The 16,475-nt window shown below is 42.7% G+C and overlaps 1 protein-coding gene and 1 non-coding gene across 2 annotated transcripts; both read right to left on the bottom strand.

The window, feature by feature from the left end:
- Nucleotides 1-1,699: 1,699 nt before the first annotated feature.
- LOC140549667 (testis-specific serine/threonine-protein kinase 6-like) lies at nucleotides 1,700-3,487 on the bottom strand. The gene is made up of 3 exons (XM_072673417.1): nucleotides 2,673-3,487; nucleotides 2,233-2,525; nucleotides 1,700-1,743 (listed from the first exon to the last, which is right to left on the bottom strand). The coding sequence occupies exons 1-3, from the start codon at nucleotides 3,485-3,487 to the stop codon at nucleotides 1,700-1,702; spliced, it is 1,152 nt and encodes a 383-aa protein (XP_072529518.1).
- A 9,538-nt stretch (nucleotides 3,488-13,025) lies between these two features.
- On the bottom strand, nucleotides 13,026-13,168 carry LOC140550472 (U4 spliceosomal RNA). The gene has a single exon (XR_011979169.1). It is a non-coding gene; the product is annotated as a U4 spliceosomal RNA (small nuclear RNA).
- Between the last annotated feature and the right edge of the window lie 3,307 nt (nucleotides 13,169-16,475).

The following is a 16,475-nucleotide window of genomic DNA, read 5'->3' as shown; positions in this document are numbered from 1 at the left end:
CCCACTTAAGGTCTTTTTGTTATGTTTCTGTTCTTGTATCTATTCAGTGACTCGGTTCTGGTTCAGTTGCGTTCATGTGTGTTTGGTTCATGTTTGGTTCATTGTGTCGGTTCAGTGTCGTGTTTCATGTTCATGTGTTTAGCGAGATGCTTTCGCTCACTCCCACCTTATACCCACGACCCTCGCTCCAGCTAGGCGACCCTTTTCCACACTGCGTTGCCAGGTTTGGTCGGCCTAGCCGTTTTTGGTTCTGCGGCTGGTTCCCCCTGTTCCCTGCCCTGCTCATCTAGCTCAGCTCCTAGAGCCCCCCGGTCTCAGGTGTGCTTTGTGTTCGCCCTCTAGTTTGTCGAGTTTACGTTGTTTTCCTGTTTATTCTCGTTAGTTGCTGCTTTGTTTGCTTTAGTTTGCTCTTTCTATGATTTTCTATTGTGTTATTAAAGTACTTGCATTGCACCCATGTCTGGGAGTGTTCATCCCTCTGTGTCTGGCCTGACCCACCATGACAACAATGTCATTTCTTCTTCGTCAATCACTTAATTTAAATCAAATTTAAAGACCATTTAAATTGAAAAATGGTTCCTGAATCAAAAATTGTTTCTGAATTGAATCGTGACCTCAAAAATCAGAATTGAATCAAATCGCCTGACACAGAGAGATTCACACCCCTATTTAATTCTTAAGATAAGATACTATAAGATACAATCCCTCTAGCAAGTCCTGGGTCATGAAAGGTGAGTGGGATACCACTGTGGCCTCAGACTTAAAGGTGCTGATTCTCATACCAACCGCTATACACTTAGCTACAAACTAGTCAAGTGTGCGTTGAAGGCCCCCGTAGACCATCCTGCCCCTGGCTACGCCTTGCTGTCCCGTCTATGAATATCACAAACAGGAGCAGACACATGGCACAGCCCTGACAAAGACCAACGGCAACACTCAACAAGCTTTACTTAGTGCTGAAAATATGGACACAGCTCTGACTCAGTGAGTACAAGGACTGCACAGCTCGCATCACCGACCCTTGCATCCCATGCACCTAGAGCACTTCTCACAAGATGTCTCAGAGAACATGGTCATGAGCCTTCAAGTCCACAAAACATGTAGACAGGACTGCTGAACTCCCATGTCTCCTCAACTATCCAAAAGAGAGTGAAGAGCTGGTCCAAAATTTCATGGTCAGGACAGAATCTGCATTTCTCCTCCTGAGTCTCATCTTTGCACTACCCTGGCATAAACTTTCTAGAGGGAAACCGAGGTGTGATGCTTCAAAAGTTTCCACACACTCTCTGGTTCACTTTCTTAATGAGGACCACAACCTTGGATTGCCAGTCCAGAGGCACTGTTCCTGAGGTCCATGCAACATTACAGAGGCATCTCAATCAGTTTAGACAGTGTCCCTCCTACCCCTTACATAACAAGTCAACTCCAAATGATGTGTATGTCGCTTTTTACAACCTCATGGTGCAACGCAGCTTTACAAAAATCCGGAAATAGGACAAATAAAAATAAATAAATACAACATGAACCCCAAGTGAGCAAGCCAAAGGCGACAGTGGCAAGGAAAAACTCCCTCAGAGCTGGAGGAAGAAACCTTGGGAGGAACCAAGACTCACTAGGGGGACCCATCCTCCTCTGGTCAAAACAACGTATAAATGACCAATAAATTGTGTAAAGGTAGTATGTCATCACCAGGGCCGTGCTAGATGTCTACAATGGGTGAATCATCTTCGTCTTCTTCAGGATCTGTTGGCGAGACAAAATGACACATATGAATCAACTGAAACATTTCTAGCAAATATTTAAAGTATAAAATCTGAGGCTGTGACGATCGCTCAACACTTGCCTAACATACCTTAAATTTAGGGAACCTCAGCCTCCTGGTTCCTTTCCATACTGTGGGCTGTGGGAGAACAGATGCTGTCTCCACCACTAGCCCATGGAGAGGGACATCTAAAGTCACATCCTTGAGTCTCTGCTCAGAACACAAACAAGCAGGAGCTTCTGAAGGGGAAGCAGAATGAGGAGCACTCTGCTGGGAAATAGAGGTGGTGTCATGGACCACAGAGTTAACTCTGAATAACTTCCTCATCCTCCGTCGGAGTGACCGGGAGGCTCTGAGAATTGGTGCCTTGACATAAGCATTAGCTGCCCTTTTAATAGCAGCACAAACAGGACTACAGCTAACGCAACCATAGTGCTCCTCCACAGCCTCTACCCTTTGGCAAGTCAGACTTGCACCAGCTCCATTGCTGTCGCCTTTCTGCTCAGGCATCAGAGTCTCGCATCTGACACCATGAGATGAAAGAACGTCTACGTCTCTGCTTAAAGAAGAAGACGGAGACTCTTCCTCTGTCGACTGAGGAGTGCTGAAAAACACCAGCCCATTTTCAGAGGCAGAAGATGATATACTGTCTATGTTACTGTTCAAAGAGAAGGAAGACTGAGACTCTTCCTCTGACGTTTCAAGTGGGTTGACGTCTGGACACAGATCCTCAACGGGCACCACCACAAACCTGCCAATAACCCTGGAGACAGTACAGAAGCAATGTGTTAGTGTACTTATCGTTAGTGAACTAATATTGTATGTTACCTATTTGCAAAACAGCTCTTTACTTTGAGTGACCCATTCAAAATGTTCTTCATATATGTATACCTGCACAGTGGTTACTTACCGTTCCTGCCTCGACTGCAGCCAAGGGTGCTGTGCCACCTCTGTCACAGACGGCCGAGTGGAGGGGTCGTACTGCAGCATATAAGATATGAAGGCCCGACAGGGCTCCTCCACTGTGATCCTACGTGGGAACACCAAGGGTTCTCGCTGGACACGTAGGAGACTCTTCAAACTGTTAACTTTGAAGGGTGTAGATCCGGTGACCATGGAGTAAAAGATAATACCTAGACTCCACACGTCACTTTTTTTTGGATCATAGGGTTTTTCCAAAAGCACCTCAGGTGCACCATACTCGGGAGTGCAATAATAGGTCTTGCTTAAGTCAGGAAAGCCCCTTGAAAAACGGCCTAAACCAAAGTCGGTTAATTTGACTTGGTCGTTAGCAGTCAGCAGAACGTTTTTACATTTAAGATCACGATGGACAATGTTCTGCTGATGTAGATAGGCCACAGCGCTGAGCAGCTGTGAGAACCACATTTTTGCTTGGCCAATGGGAATGCGGCCGAGCTCCCAGATCTTCTGTTGAAGATCCATTGCGGCAGCCTCCATCACAATAAACACCTGTCCGTTTGGCATCTCAAAAATTTCATGCACCTGAACAATGTGAGGGTGCTTTACTCTTTTCAGAATGGCCAGTTCCCGGGGCAGAAGTTTAGATACAAAAAGATGTGATGCCAGCCTGCGGTGCATTATTTTGATGGCCACATGGTTGGAGTGCCTTTGAGATGTGGCCAGCTTAACCTCACCGTAACTCCCTTTACCAATGAAATCCACCACCTCGTAGCCCAAACTCCTCAGGACTTCTTTGGTTTGCATTTTCCCCTGTAGATGGAAAGAGGAAATAAAAGTCAGAAGGTTAAGAAGGTTGTAAGGACTGTTCCCTGTATATTCCAAGCAAATGTAGAACCTCTTTATGGTTCTAGATAAGATGGTTCTAGACAAAATCAGCTAAATCAGCTAAATGGTGTAAGTGTCAACGCAGGAATGAAGCATCTCCTGAACTGCTGAATCCGAACTGAGCCAGTGAGGGGGAACCTGCCTTTTTATAGGCTCTGTGATGTCATTGACATGACCTCACAATGGAGGAGGACTCGGGTCACTGAGGTCAGTCTCTTCATTGGCTGTATAGGACTGTATGGACACACAGTGCTGTGTACAGTGCTATGCCCTTTCAGTTACCTTAGCAACACATGAAGCACATTGCGGTGATGAGACTGAGCTGATTGAATACAGCCAGGTCTGATGAATGAAGACCTCACTCATACTAAAGTTTAGCATCAGATCTGTATGATCTGAGACTAGATTTAGAAACCGGGTCTGTCACCACAAAGTTTCTGTAGAAAGTCCTGTTCTATTGGTCAGTGTTTTTCTATGGAAATAATACAGCTGTGTCAGACGCCGTAAAGCAGCTGAATTTATTCAGAAGAAATGGTGTCTAGTTACTTTAGGACATGAATCACTGCAGTCAGTAAAATCAGTCACATATTTCCACATGTCTTTACTATTGTACTGAAGGCTGCACTGAGGTCGAGTAGGGCTAATAAAGATACGTAGCCTCGATCAGAGGCAAGAAGGAGATCATTTGTAATCTTCACTAAGGCTGTGTCTGTGCTATGATTGGGTCTGAGTCCAGATTGAAATTTCTCATACATGTCATTTTTACTCGGGTATAAGTTGTTGGGCCACAGCTTTTTCTAATATCTTGGATATAAATGTTAAGTTGGAGATGGGTCTGTAATTAGACAATACACTAAGATCAAGATTTGGTTTTATGGCTGCTAATGTAAGCGTTTTGGGTACATGCCTTTAATGAGTACCTTTCTATATTGACTAAGGCTGTCCTTAGTCAGAGTGGAGGTAGAGCTTTGAGGTAGAATATTTAGATGATCAGTGCTAACACCCAGGGTCAGGACTAAATCTAGGGTATGATTACAGTAATGTGTGGCTTCAGTCATGTCTTGTATCATGCAGACAGAATCTAAGATCTATGCAAACGCCTTTGTTAATGGATCGTCTGCTTTTTCAAAATGAATATTAAAGTCTCCTACTATTATAACTTTGCCAAGTCTGCAGCAAAATCACTCATTTTTTTTTTAAATTCAGAGTAGGGCCCTGGAGGCCTATAAATATGAATTAGTATAAATGCAATGTGATATATTAATGTAGAGAATCTGAAAAGAAGTGAAGGTGATACAGTGTTTTTGAATAATATCAAGTGTATGCATACTTCACCTCCTCTGCCTGATAATCTAGGGCTATGTACATGTTTATAACCTGCGGTGGTGGCTTCATTTAGTGCTAAATATTGATCAGGTCTAATCCAGGATTCAGTAAGGCAGAAAATATCTAATTTCTGATCACATATAATTTCATTTACAACAAGGTTAATGATCTAATATTAAATAGGCCGAGCTTTAGGTTTGAGGTGGTGCTGTTATTGTTTGAATGTGAGAATTTAACACTAATTAAATTATTAAAACGAGCTGATTTAGATATTCTATGTTTGGGTTTAATTCGGGACACAGACACAGTCTCAATACGGTAAAACCTGGGTGACGCCTTAAAGCAGCTCGCAGATGGTCGGTTTAGCCAGTCTGTCTGTGGCCTGGTCCAGGCTCTGGATTGTCAGCAGCCTTTTACACGACTCTAGCGACTAACTAGCAGACTATGAGCTATGCTGCACGAAAGTAAGGCAGTACCCTCCCGTGTGGGGTGAACGCAATCCCTACCTAAAAAAACAGGCTTGTCCTCGAACTTTAACCAATTAACTTTTCAATTCAGGGGGCTTTATTGGCATGACAAATAGAGCTATATTTGTATTGCCAAAGCTACAGGTTACAGGAAAGTTGTGAAATGTGAACAGATTAAACATTACTGAACAGTTTGAACTATTAACATAAAAATAAAAAAAAAAGTGTGTGTCAGTGTGTGTTTCAGTGTTTGTGTCAGTGTGTGTTACAGTGTGTAGAAGCTGATATGGTCACTCACTGTCTCTCTGACGGTGGCAGGCAAGGGTGTACTGAGCTGTGAGTGAGCAGCACTCTCTACGCTCTCCTAGCAGATAGGGCAGTTTCTCTGGGTCGGAGAGGCTGAGGAATTTGGGGTATCTGTGGCTGATTTTGGTGTAGAATTGTTGGCGGGTCTGGGTGTATTTGGGGCATTCTGTCAGGAAGTGCAGCTCTGACTCTGTTTTGTTGAGCTGGCACTGCTGGCATGTTCTCTTCTCCTGAGGAACCCAGGATCTTTTGTGTCTGCCAGTCTCTATAGCCAGGCTGTGCTGACTGAGTCTGTACCTGGTCAGAGTGGTCCTCAGTTTCGGGTCAGTCACTGTGCTCAGGTACTCTGCCACAGTGTACTGGCGTTTTGGGGTCAGATAACATTGCATTTTACTCTGTAATTGTGTTTGAGTTTCCCAATAGGTGTTGTATTTGTCTCTGAAATGAGTTGTAATTTGGTTTGTTCTGATTAGTTTAGTGATGTTCTGGTCCTGCATGCGTTGTTGGTGGAGTTTTTGTGCATGTTTTTACAGAATTCTGCATGCAGAGTCTCAATTGGATGTTTGTCCCATTTGTCAAATTGTTGATTGGTAAGCGGACCCCAAACTTCACTGCCATGAAGGGCAATAGGTTCCATTACTGACTCAAATATTTTTAGCCAAATTTTAATTGGAATTTCTGCACAAATTTGACGTTTTATGGTGTAGAAAGCTCTGCGTGTTTTTTCTCTCAGCTGATTCACTGCTTGATGGAAATTTCCAGAGGAACTGATTGTGATGCCTAAATAGTTATAGTTGGAGGCATGGTTGATTTCCTGTGTGCCTAATAGAAATTGAGATCGGGATCTTTTTTGAAATATCATGATCTTTGTCTTTTTGGGGTTTACTGCCAGGGCCCAGGTCTGGCAGTACTGCTCCAGCAGGTCCAGGTTCTGCTGTAGACCCTGCTCTGTGGAGGATAGCAGGACCAGGTCGTCTGCATAGAGCAGGAATTTGATCTGAGTTGTGCAGAGTGAGACCGGGAGCTGTAGACTCCTCTAGTATTTTGGCCAGTTCATTAATATAAATGTTGAATAGGGTTGGGCTTAAACAGCAGCCCTGTCTCACTCCGCACTCCTGAGCGAGAGAATCTGTTTGTTTGTTACCGATTTTAATTCCACACCTGTTTCCTGTGTACATTGATTTAATAAGATCATGTGTTTTACCCCCTACACCACTTTCTAGAAGTCTGTAAAAGAATCCTTGGTGCCAAATAGAATCAAATGCTTTTTTAAAGTCAATAAAACAGGCAAATATTCTGGTTTTATTTTTATGAACATGTTTTTTAGTCAGGGTGTGTAGGGTGTAAGTATGATCAGTGGTGCGGTGATTTGGTAAAAACCCAATTTGACTTCTATTCAAGACACTGTGCTTCATAAGGAAGTTTAAGATTCTAGAATTTAAGATGCTGCACATCAGCTTCCCCAAATTACTGTTCACACAGATGCCTCGGTAATTATTAGGGTCAAATTTATCTCCATTTTTAAAGATTGGTATTATCAGTCCATGGTTCCAGGTTTCAGGGAAGTGACCTACACTCAGAACTAAATTGAACAGTTTTAAAATGGCCTAATTAAATTTTGAACTGGTACATTGTAGCGTCTCATTCAGGAAGCCATCGGGTCCAGATGCTTTATTTGGTTTTAGTTTTTTAATTTTGTCTTTAAGCTCCTGTTCAGTAATTGAGAAGTCTAAAGGATTTTGACTGTTTTTAATTGCTATTTCTAATTTTTCTAGTTTTCTGTTTATCTTGCTTTGTTCTGAATTTGGGTCAAATTCTATTTTTTTAAACAGTGTTTGGAAGTGGTTTGTCCATGTATCTCCATTTTGTATGGCTAGTTCTTCATAATCTTTCTTTTTAAGTTTATTCCAATTATTCCAGAATCTATTTGTATTTATTGAATCAAGTAGTGATAGTTGCTTGTATGTATATAGAGCTTTTTTGGTTCTGAGTGTATGTTTATAATTCTTTAGTGTTTCACAGTAAAGAAGGCGTATGTGTGCATTGTTTGGATTTCTGTGTTTCTGATTTGATAAATTTCGAAGTTCTTTTCTCATGTTTTGGCACTCCTGATCAAACCAATTGTCTTCTTTTTTGAGTTTGGGTTTTGATCTGTTTCTATTTTTTAATTGTGCTTTTTTAGCTGTTTTGTCAAAAATCATACTCATATTTCTTACTGCCAGATTGATTCCTTCTTTACTGGGAACATATGTGGTGTCCAGAAAGGAGTCTAAAAGTGTCTGAATTTCTTGGTTTGCAGCTGCTTTCTGGAACTCTTCTGTGCTGTTTTGGGCCCATCTGTATGGTCTGTATGGATGTTGTACAGCTTACTGGGCTGTGTGTGTGCACTGCTGTTATTTTCTGCCCTTTTAATGAACACAGTGATTTGGCTGTGATCAGACAAAGGGGTTAGTGTTTTTACAGTGAATGCGCTAAGAGAGAAAGGGTCTAAATCTGTTATGATGTAATCTACTGTACAATTCCCAAGAGGTGAGCAAAATGTATACCTTCCTAAAGTGTCCCCTCGTAACCTACCGTTGACGATGTACAGACCCAGGCTTTGACAGAGCTGCAGGAGGTCTTTACCACTTTTGTTGACCGTGCAATCTTGATTGTTTCTATGGGCATAAGAAGGGTTATTAGTAATGGATGGCATATTATTGTTAATGTATTTGTCATTTTTTATATTAATATAATCAGGCTGTGTTCCAGTTCTAGCATTGAAGTCCCCACAAATCAGCACATTTCCCTGCGCCTGGAAATGGCATATTTCCTTTCCTAGCTCTGGGAACATCTCTTCAGAGCAGTAAGGGGACTCTGTTGGAGGAATATATATGGCAAAGAGAAACAGATCTTTTTTCATAGATAATAATGCCTTTTTTATTTTAAGCCAAATGTAAAATTTTCCAATTTTCAATGTGTCTAAAAAACTGTGTAGGTTTTCTTTGTACCATATGATTATTCCTCCCGAGTCTCTGCCCTGACGCACTGAGTTCAGTTTTTGGGAAGGGATGATGATGTCTCTGTGGCCTTGGGGACAGTGAGTGGTCGTATCAGTCCTACACCAAGTCTCCTGCAGTATTAGAAGATCAGTGTTTTTGATATTGTTTTGAAAGTCTTCATCTAGATTTTTAAACCCAAATGTTGATGATTTTAAACCTTGAATGTTCTATGCTAATTGAGAGTGAAGCCATGTTAATAGTAAATCTCCTTTTCTGATTAAAATGAGATAAATAAAGAAATCTATTAATACTGAATATATTGGGGAAAATAAATAAATGCATTCAGAAACAAAACAAGAAGTCCACTACAAGTTCATTTTATAATGAAAAAGATTGAAGTAGTGACTGTAAGTGTGCTGCATATATGAGCTATGGGAGTTTTGCACAGATGTACTGTAGCAACTGTTTGATTTTACCCATCTGTGTAGAGCTCTGTGGAGTACGAAGGACCTCTGCATAGCTGCGTTGCTGCTGTAGGGCCCTGTCCTGAGTGAGGGGGGCTGCTCGGGGTGCATGTTCAGGGTGGGGCCGGTGCACTGGTCTGGTTGGAGGGGGGCGTTGTGCTGGTCCGTTGCTGGTAATACATGAGCTGGTCTGGTTGGAGGGGGGCGTTGTGCTGGTCTGGACGGTGTGACCCGGTAGGCTGGTCCAGTTGGCGGGGTGTGAGGAGAATTATGCTGTCCAGGTAGGTGTCGGGCTCTCAGGAGGTGTTTGTGGATGGTAGGGCTGATGGCTGCGTGCCTGAAGCTGTGTTGTGGTCTTGGGAACCATTCCTCTGTGTTCCTGTGTTGAGTGGGAATGTCTGCCAAGTGTAGTATTTTTAAGTGTCCTGGCAAATTCTCTGACCATGTGTTTGCTTATGTGCACATGGTTCGTAGAGATGGTGGGGGGTGATGTTAGAGTGGTGGGCCAGGTGCACATTAGGCATGAGGGCACATCCTCTAGAGATGTCTGTGTTGATCTTGTGGATGGTGGCTGGGTGGAAGTCTTTGCAGGGCAGGAGGGTGGAGATAATGATTTTGGTGTTAGGAAAGGACTCAGCAGCTCTCTCTGCTACTCTGCACACCAGTCTTCCTACCCTCTCCTGCTCTGTTCTGAGGTCATTGGTGCCAGTGTGGATAATGATAGATTTAGCAGTGTTAAGTTTGGAATCAGAGAGAATTCTGTGGGCATCTTTTATTTTTGGGCACCATATTTTTGCTGTTTTCTGACCTGGGAAGAGTAAATCCTCCTGCAGGAATTTTGCGTTTGAATCAATCAGAATGGCAATGTCTGTGTCTTTCTCCACGGTGGCTGGTCTGCTGCTCTGCTGTTCGGCTGCTCCCTCTGCTTCAGGCTTCTGGAGCTCTACGGGTCTATCAGACGAGGGCTTGTGGTGGTCTTGCTGTGTAGCAGGGAGATTTTAAATCTGTCTGGATTGTGAGGGGCTGGCAGTGAGTGGAGTGTTCAGCTCCTCAGTGTGTGTCTGGATCTGTGTGTTTAGGTTCTTTATGGTGGTGTCTTTCTGGTGCAGCTCTTCCTTGAGGCTCCAAATTTCTGTTTTCAGTTCCTGTTTAATTTGTTCCAGTTCTTTGTGTGTGTTGTCTCGAACCCTTGCCAGTTCATTGTTTAGTGCTGACTGAGCGAGGGCTGTGATCTACAGTAATGTTGTGGGGGCTCTGTTTCCCCTTCAGCAGGTGTTTGTTCAAGTGTGGGGGTTGGGCTGGGGACTGTGCTGGGGGCTTCAGCTCTTTCTTGGTTGGCCAGGTTTGTGAGACTGGGAAAAGCCATTTCAAATTCCAGCAGAGCGTCTTCACTCCCCTGCACCATCACTGTGCCGTTTTGGTACAGCTTCACTGTTAGGAGCCTGTTCTCTGCATCTTTTTCTGCATCCTCAAAGATGTATAACTGGCGGCCCTTGCAGATGCCTCTCTTTGTGGTGTGTGTGAAATATCTGCACAGAGCCGAATGCCATGCTGGACTGTGCTCAGTGTAGAAGAGCAGGTTGGTGGTGGTGTTTCTCCCTCTGATGGAGCTGCAGTCTTTAAACAGGGTCTCAGGGTTCTCTCTCTGCTGCCTCTGTTTATGCTGCTGTCTGCTGCTCTCTGATCCAGCGTCTGTGGGAAAGTCAAACATGTGGGAAGGCGGAGCTGCTGCTGCTGAGGCCATTCTCATTGGTTGTAGCAGTTTTTGTAGCAGCTGACCAATCAGAGGAGGCTCGCAGTAACTGCCAGATTAGCTGCTTTAGCAAACTTAGCGGGGTTAGCGCTATCTGAGCACGTTCTCCTCTTCTGTAGCTAGAGTTTCATACCTGAGTTCAGACCTTAGTTTAGGGTGATGGTCTCCGGTCTGTGACTCTGTCGCTCTGTGGGAGCGGGTCTCTTACCCCAGTGTGAGGCGCAGGTGTGGGGGCTGTCTGGTCTCTGCTCCTGGTTTAGTCGGGTGTGGTTGGTCTCAGCGGTGGGTGTAGCAGGTCTACAGCTCCCTGTTCAGTTTTCCTCTGGATTCTTTCTGGAGCTGATTCTGCTTCTGCTGAATCTGCTTCCACTGCTAACGGCTAACGGCTACGCTGCTTGCTGCTCTGCTAGCTGCTCTCCTTCTGATTCTTATTTTTGCTTGTTTTTCTGTCTAATTATATCCAAATAAATTCTTTTTAAACTGAAATGACGTTTTGTTGATATTATAATTATAATCAGTTTGATTTCTGTGATTTATCTCATTTTAAAAATGAAAAAAGGTAGAAATTTCAAGAGCTCATACTAAACACGACTCTCTCTCTCTCTCTCTCTCTCTCTCTCTCTCTAAGCAGTTATCTATGAAGCCCACATGATTTTCTGAACACCACTTGAACATCCAGTGATTTAGCGCTGTGAGTCGGCTGTAAGACTCAGAGCTGGCCTCATTGGGATAAGGCCAGAGCAAATGACCACATCAGACATTGTCTGGACCAGTTTAACCCCCTCTTTAATGTTATCCTTACTTACTTCTGACTGCCGCAGATGAATATCGTTGCCCCTACATGAATAACTACCCTCGAATATCTCCTGTTAGCTACCTGCTTAAGGTGGGCGCTAATGTCCGGCGCTCTGGCTCCTGGTAAACAGCTAACGGTTCTGCTGGAGCCTCTAAAGGACGAGCTATCTTCACGTGTCAGATAACAGAGTCTCCTCTGAGCAGAGTACGCTGAACAGGCTCCTCAGCGGGTGTTTCACTGAGGGGTAAACCTGTTTGGTGTTCTGGTGGGCTAGCTTTGGTCTTAGCGCTAGCATTAGCCTTAGCTTAGCTAACTCCGGAGTGGAGGGGGGTGCTAGCTCTCCCTAAAGCTTCCGGGGCTGCTGTCAGTGACTCTGGCTCTCTATCCTTTAGTAAAGCCGTGATGCTCACCTCTAACTGCTCCACTTTAACCACCAAAGAGTGAACTAGCTCACATTCAGTACAAACACGATCATTATCACTAGCGGTGGAAAAAGGCTCTAGACTAAACATGCCACACTTCATACAGTCAAAAAGCAGCAGCAGCCATAAAAAGCAGGGACTTCCCGCTTGCAGTTGATTTGGGCACTGAAATAAAGCTGGTTGTAGGGGTAAACTGCTACTGGGCTTTTTGTTTAGTTTGTTGATATACCTGTGGGAATAGACTGTAAACACAATGGAAAAGCAGTTAGTAAGCATATGACGCAGTAAATGACTAAACAGTGTTATGGAAAATTATATTATAACCACATTATAATTTTATGTTGATTCATAATAGACTCATTTGAAATCCACTCATTCATTGTAATCATGCTTAGCCTGGTGATAGTGTGTGCTAACTATAATCATGTGTTGGCCTTGCAACTGCCTGTACGGCATATGTTAAATCGCTCATCTCTTTCCATGAAACACTATTGTTTGTCCTAGCAAAGATTACAGCTGCATTGGGAGTGCACCTGACATACTTCCAGCCTATCTTAACCTGCTAGTAACCTCTCGACCCGGACAATGTGTCCTCTCAGGCGCCAGCACTCCTGAACAATGTATCTCTTCAGATGTCGGTGTGGCACGCACACCCTCTCCTCCTCCCTTTTCTCAACTCCCTAATCTATACTATAAATATGTATGTTAAATGCTTTTACCTCAGTCTGTATTGTGGTCACGAGCTGCGTGCAGACTCAATAAAACTTTGCTACTCAATGCATATTCTTGTCTGCCTTATCGATTCTTGACAGAATTCCGCGACAACACATATAAAAATAAGTGCTAGAAAGTGGAAAAAAGCTGAACGTAAACTTAATACCCACACAATCTAAAACCAAACTGACTACAACAAAAAGCACTGAAAAAAACATTCAAGCTTATTCTTAACTAACACTAACAAAAAAATGGCCATAGTTGACTATATTTCAAATCATCCTGGTCGGATAGTGGGTAAAGTTTTCAACAAGCAATGATCACACCTCAGATTAAACTCACAAGCTATGATACTGCCTCTGCAAAATAATACAGACCTTCTCAGAACTATATATGTACATCGACTTTACTGAAGATTTCAAGAGTCGTAACCAGTTTATCACAATTACTTTCTGAATTACTTTCCGAATTGCGTTATACCAACATACTACTATTGTACAAGGACATTTTAAGAAAATTGCAGCAAGAAAACACTATTAGTAAAATATGAAGCACTTAAAAGCCGTGGCATGTTGTAAACAGCACAAAGAAAAAAGGGAAAAAAGGTAAATAAAAATAACTAATATTTTTTGTGAAATTATTATTTTTATTGTTTCATTCAGCAATAGTGTTAAAATCTTTGTGGTTCTTTTGTAAAATATAGTTGGCAAAGGTGAGGAAACTAATGTTTTAATAGTCTGTACGTTCATGTAATGGTTAAAGGAAGTCTATCATTGAAAAAAGGAGAAAAAAGAAGCTCCAGAGTTTGGTTGAAATGAACAGGGTGAACATGTGCTCAGTGCACTACAACGTTATGTGGATCTGTCAGTTTTCCTGTATCTTCTTTCTAATTGGATAGTTTAGCAGGATCACACGCTTTCAGTGTATTCAATTGGTTCCTGAGAGAGAGGGGCGGGGCTCCAGGGAGAGAGGGCTGAAAAACAGCAGAAGTACAGCAGGACAATAGTTTTGCTCTGAGGATTCTGGAGTAAAATACACTGTTATTACTTACAAGAAGTGTCTGTTAGATCTTTTAATGCCGTTTACTGACAGATTTAGCAGAGTATGTTTGAGTAACCATCCTAACTTTCAGTCTGATAGTTAGTGAGCTCAGAGTGCAGAGCAGCCGTGCTAGCCTGGGTCTCAGTTTGGTTGGAGAAGCCAGACGAGCTTGGGGTGCAGGTTCACTGTCAGCTACCAGTAAGGGACTGTCGCTGTACTGTGGATGACCTGTTGTAGTCGGAGTGGCTAGAACTGAGAGTTTGACTTTCTCCTGGAGAGAGTGGGATACACAACCCCATAGCACAGTTAGCAGGAGCTGAGGCTAGAGAGAGACAGAGAATGGAAGAGTGGGCAGGGGATGAGAAGGAGCCAGAAACGACTCAAGCCTCACATTTGATGAAGCTATTTTAGCGCTACCCTTTTATTTTCTTTTATTTTGCTCCACACGGGGTGAAGCGGCCAGTGCTGTTTACTGGTTCAAGGCCCCAACGTTCACAAGCATCCTAACAGGCCTGCAGCGTGGGTGGGGGAAAAGACTAAAAAGATGGGGGTACCTGCTATGAGTTGTTCATCTCACAAGTGTTGCTCACAGAGCTGATTTCTGGTTGAAGTGAGTGTAGTCCAAATATCAGTGAATTCAGCTCTGGTTATTTGCATGAGTTTAAACTGTGCAGGTGTTCAGGAGTGTTTCTTACTTCAGAATCAGGACTTCTAGCTCTAATACTCATTCTTGAGATTCCTCACCAGCTTTAAATGAGTTATACAGGCTACCTAGCATAAGGCTTTGATTTAGGGTTGAATGTGTTTTCCTTTTGGAAGGAACATACTATTATTGTAGAAGAACATTTTAAGAAAGAAGCAGCAAGAAAACACAATTAGTCAAATTCTAGTAAAGCCATGGCATGTAGTTTTAGGAGAGTACCTCGGACCAAGATCCTTAAAACGTCTTGGGGTACTTGTGAATCAACCCAGACACTCTACTCCCCGTCTAACAACACAACTCTCGCCTCCCTCTGGAGGCACTTTGTCTGGAGTGACCCTATAACACACACACACACACACACACACACACACACACACATATAGTGAAGCAGACTCATGTAACTGATGTTTGTCATCAAGTGTTTCACGTCACATTGTTTCTTTTTGCTGTAATTTCTAGCTCGTGTCTGTTTGATCAAATGAAGACGTCTGTTCTTTTGTCGAGAAAAGAAAAGTTTCCTTTCCTTTCGGTAATAAGAGACCATATATTCATTACCCAATCTCAGTGAGTAATACAAAAGAACATAGCAAGTAAACGTAAGCTCTGTGTGAAGTTGAGAATCTATCATTGCATGTTCAAATGTATTTAGGTGAGTCATTTGAGAACGTAAGTTAGTTAATGCCTCACATTCGAAATTAGCATATTAAGGCTTCTCCACGAGACTCTGGATTAGCTTACTCTCTTACTCATGTTTGTGTTCTCTGTTCTCCCAGATGGGGTCCATCCCAGGGGCCTGTGCCAAAGCCTTATGCTAGGCCTGTGCCACACAGCTTTGCGGAGTACTGCACTATGTCCCGTGGATGTGGAAAACGTACTGCATTGTTTCTGTCCAGAAGATGCCGTGACCCAGTGACATTAGGAGTACAGGCCAGTGGCACTGACGTCACACATCATGAAGACCATGGAGAAGCTAGTCCTGGATGAGCTCCAGCACAGTCCTGTCTGGGAGTTGAGGATGCTATAATCCAGCCAGCACTGTAAGGATCATGTTTTTTGATTTCTCCAGTGCATTTAACACCATTTGGCCTAATGCTCTGGGCGGTCTGTTCCATATTTATTATCACAGTTATTGTCACTTTGCCATTTATTCATAAAACTGTATTCATACTCTAAATACCATTTAATCTTATAATTTATAAACCTTTTTTCTATTTTTGTTTTAAACTTTATAGAGTGTTTATTCTTACACAAACCGCTGCAACTAAAGCAACTGCAGTTTCACTACTAGTATTAATAAAGTATTTCTGATTCTGATTCTGAAACCATATTTTCTGGCCCCCAATTCCATTGACACATGAATTCTGCAAAACCACACAGCACTTTTACATAGCCATATCATATAGGCTACAGCTGTATGGTTAGGTTCACAATGTTGATATATGTGATATATATAAAATAATTTTGTATTTATAATGCAAAAAATGTATATCTCCACTTTATCAGTGACAGAGTTTAAACAAAGAACATATTCTTGCTATATACACACACACACACACACACATGAATAACCACAATACACTGAAATACATAATTAACTACATTTTTTATTTTCCGTTTTGAACATAAACAGACTAAAGTAAACTTCAAAATAAGAAAGTAAAATGCTCCATTTTCTACTTGCAAGAATGCAGCGATTCCGAGCCGCCGCCCACTTAAGGACTTTTTGTTATGTTTCTGTTCTTGTATCTATTCAGTGACTCGGTTCTAGTTCAGTTATGTTCATGTGTGTTTGGTTCATGTTTGGTTCATTGTGTCGGTTCAGTGTCGTGTTTCATGTTCATGTGTTTAGCGAGATGCTTTTGCTCACTCCCACCTTATACCCACGACCCTCGCTCCAGCTAGGCGACCCTTTTCCACGCTGCGTTGCCAGGTTT

The sequence above is a fragment of the Salminus brasiliensis genome, chromosome 2 (genome assembly GCF_030463535.1).
Source record: "Salminus brasiliensis chromosome 2, fSalBra1.hap2, whole genome shotgun sequence".
NCBI classification, from domain to species: Eukaryota; Metazoa; Chordata; class Actinopteri; order Characiformes; family Bryconidae; genus Salminus; species Salminus brasiliensis.
Note: the sequence above shows the minus strand (reverse complement) of the source record. Positions and strands in the feature narration are given on the sequence as shown.

Coding starts and splice junctions, on each gene's coding strand:
- LOC140549667 (XM_072673417.1), bottom strand. CDS start 3,487: ATGCAAACCAAAGAAGTCCTGAGGAGTTTGGGCTACGAGGTGGTGGAT. Junction 2,526..2,672: donor CTGCAGTCGAGGCAGGAACG/GTAAGTAACCAC, acceptor TACTGTCTCCAG/GGTTATTGGCAGGTTTGTGG. Junction 1,744..2,232: donor CAGCAATGGAGCTGGTGCAA/GTCTGACTTGCC, acceptor TCTCGCCAACAG/ATCCTGAAGAAGACGAAGAT.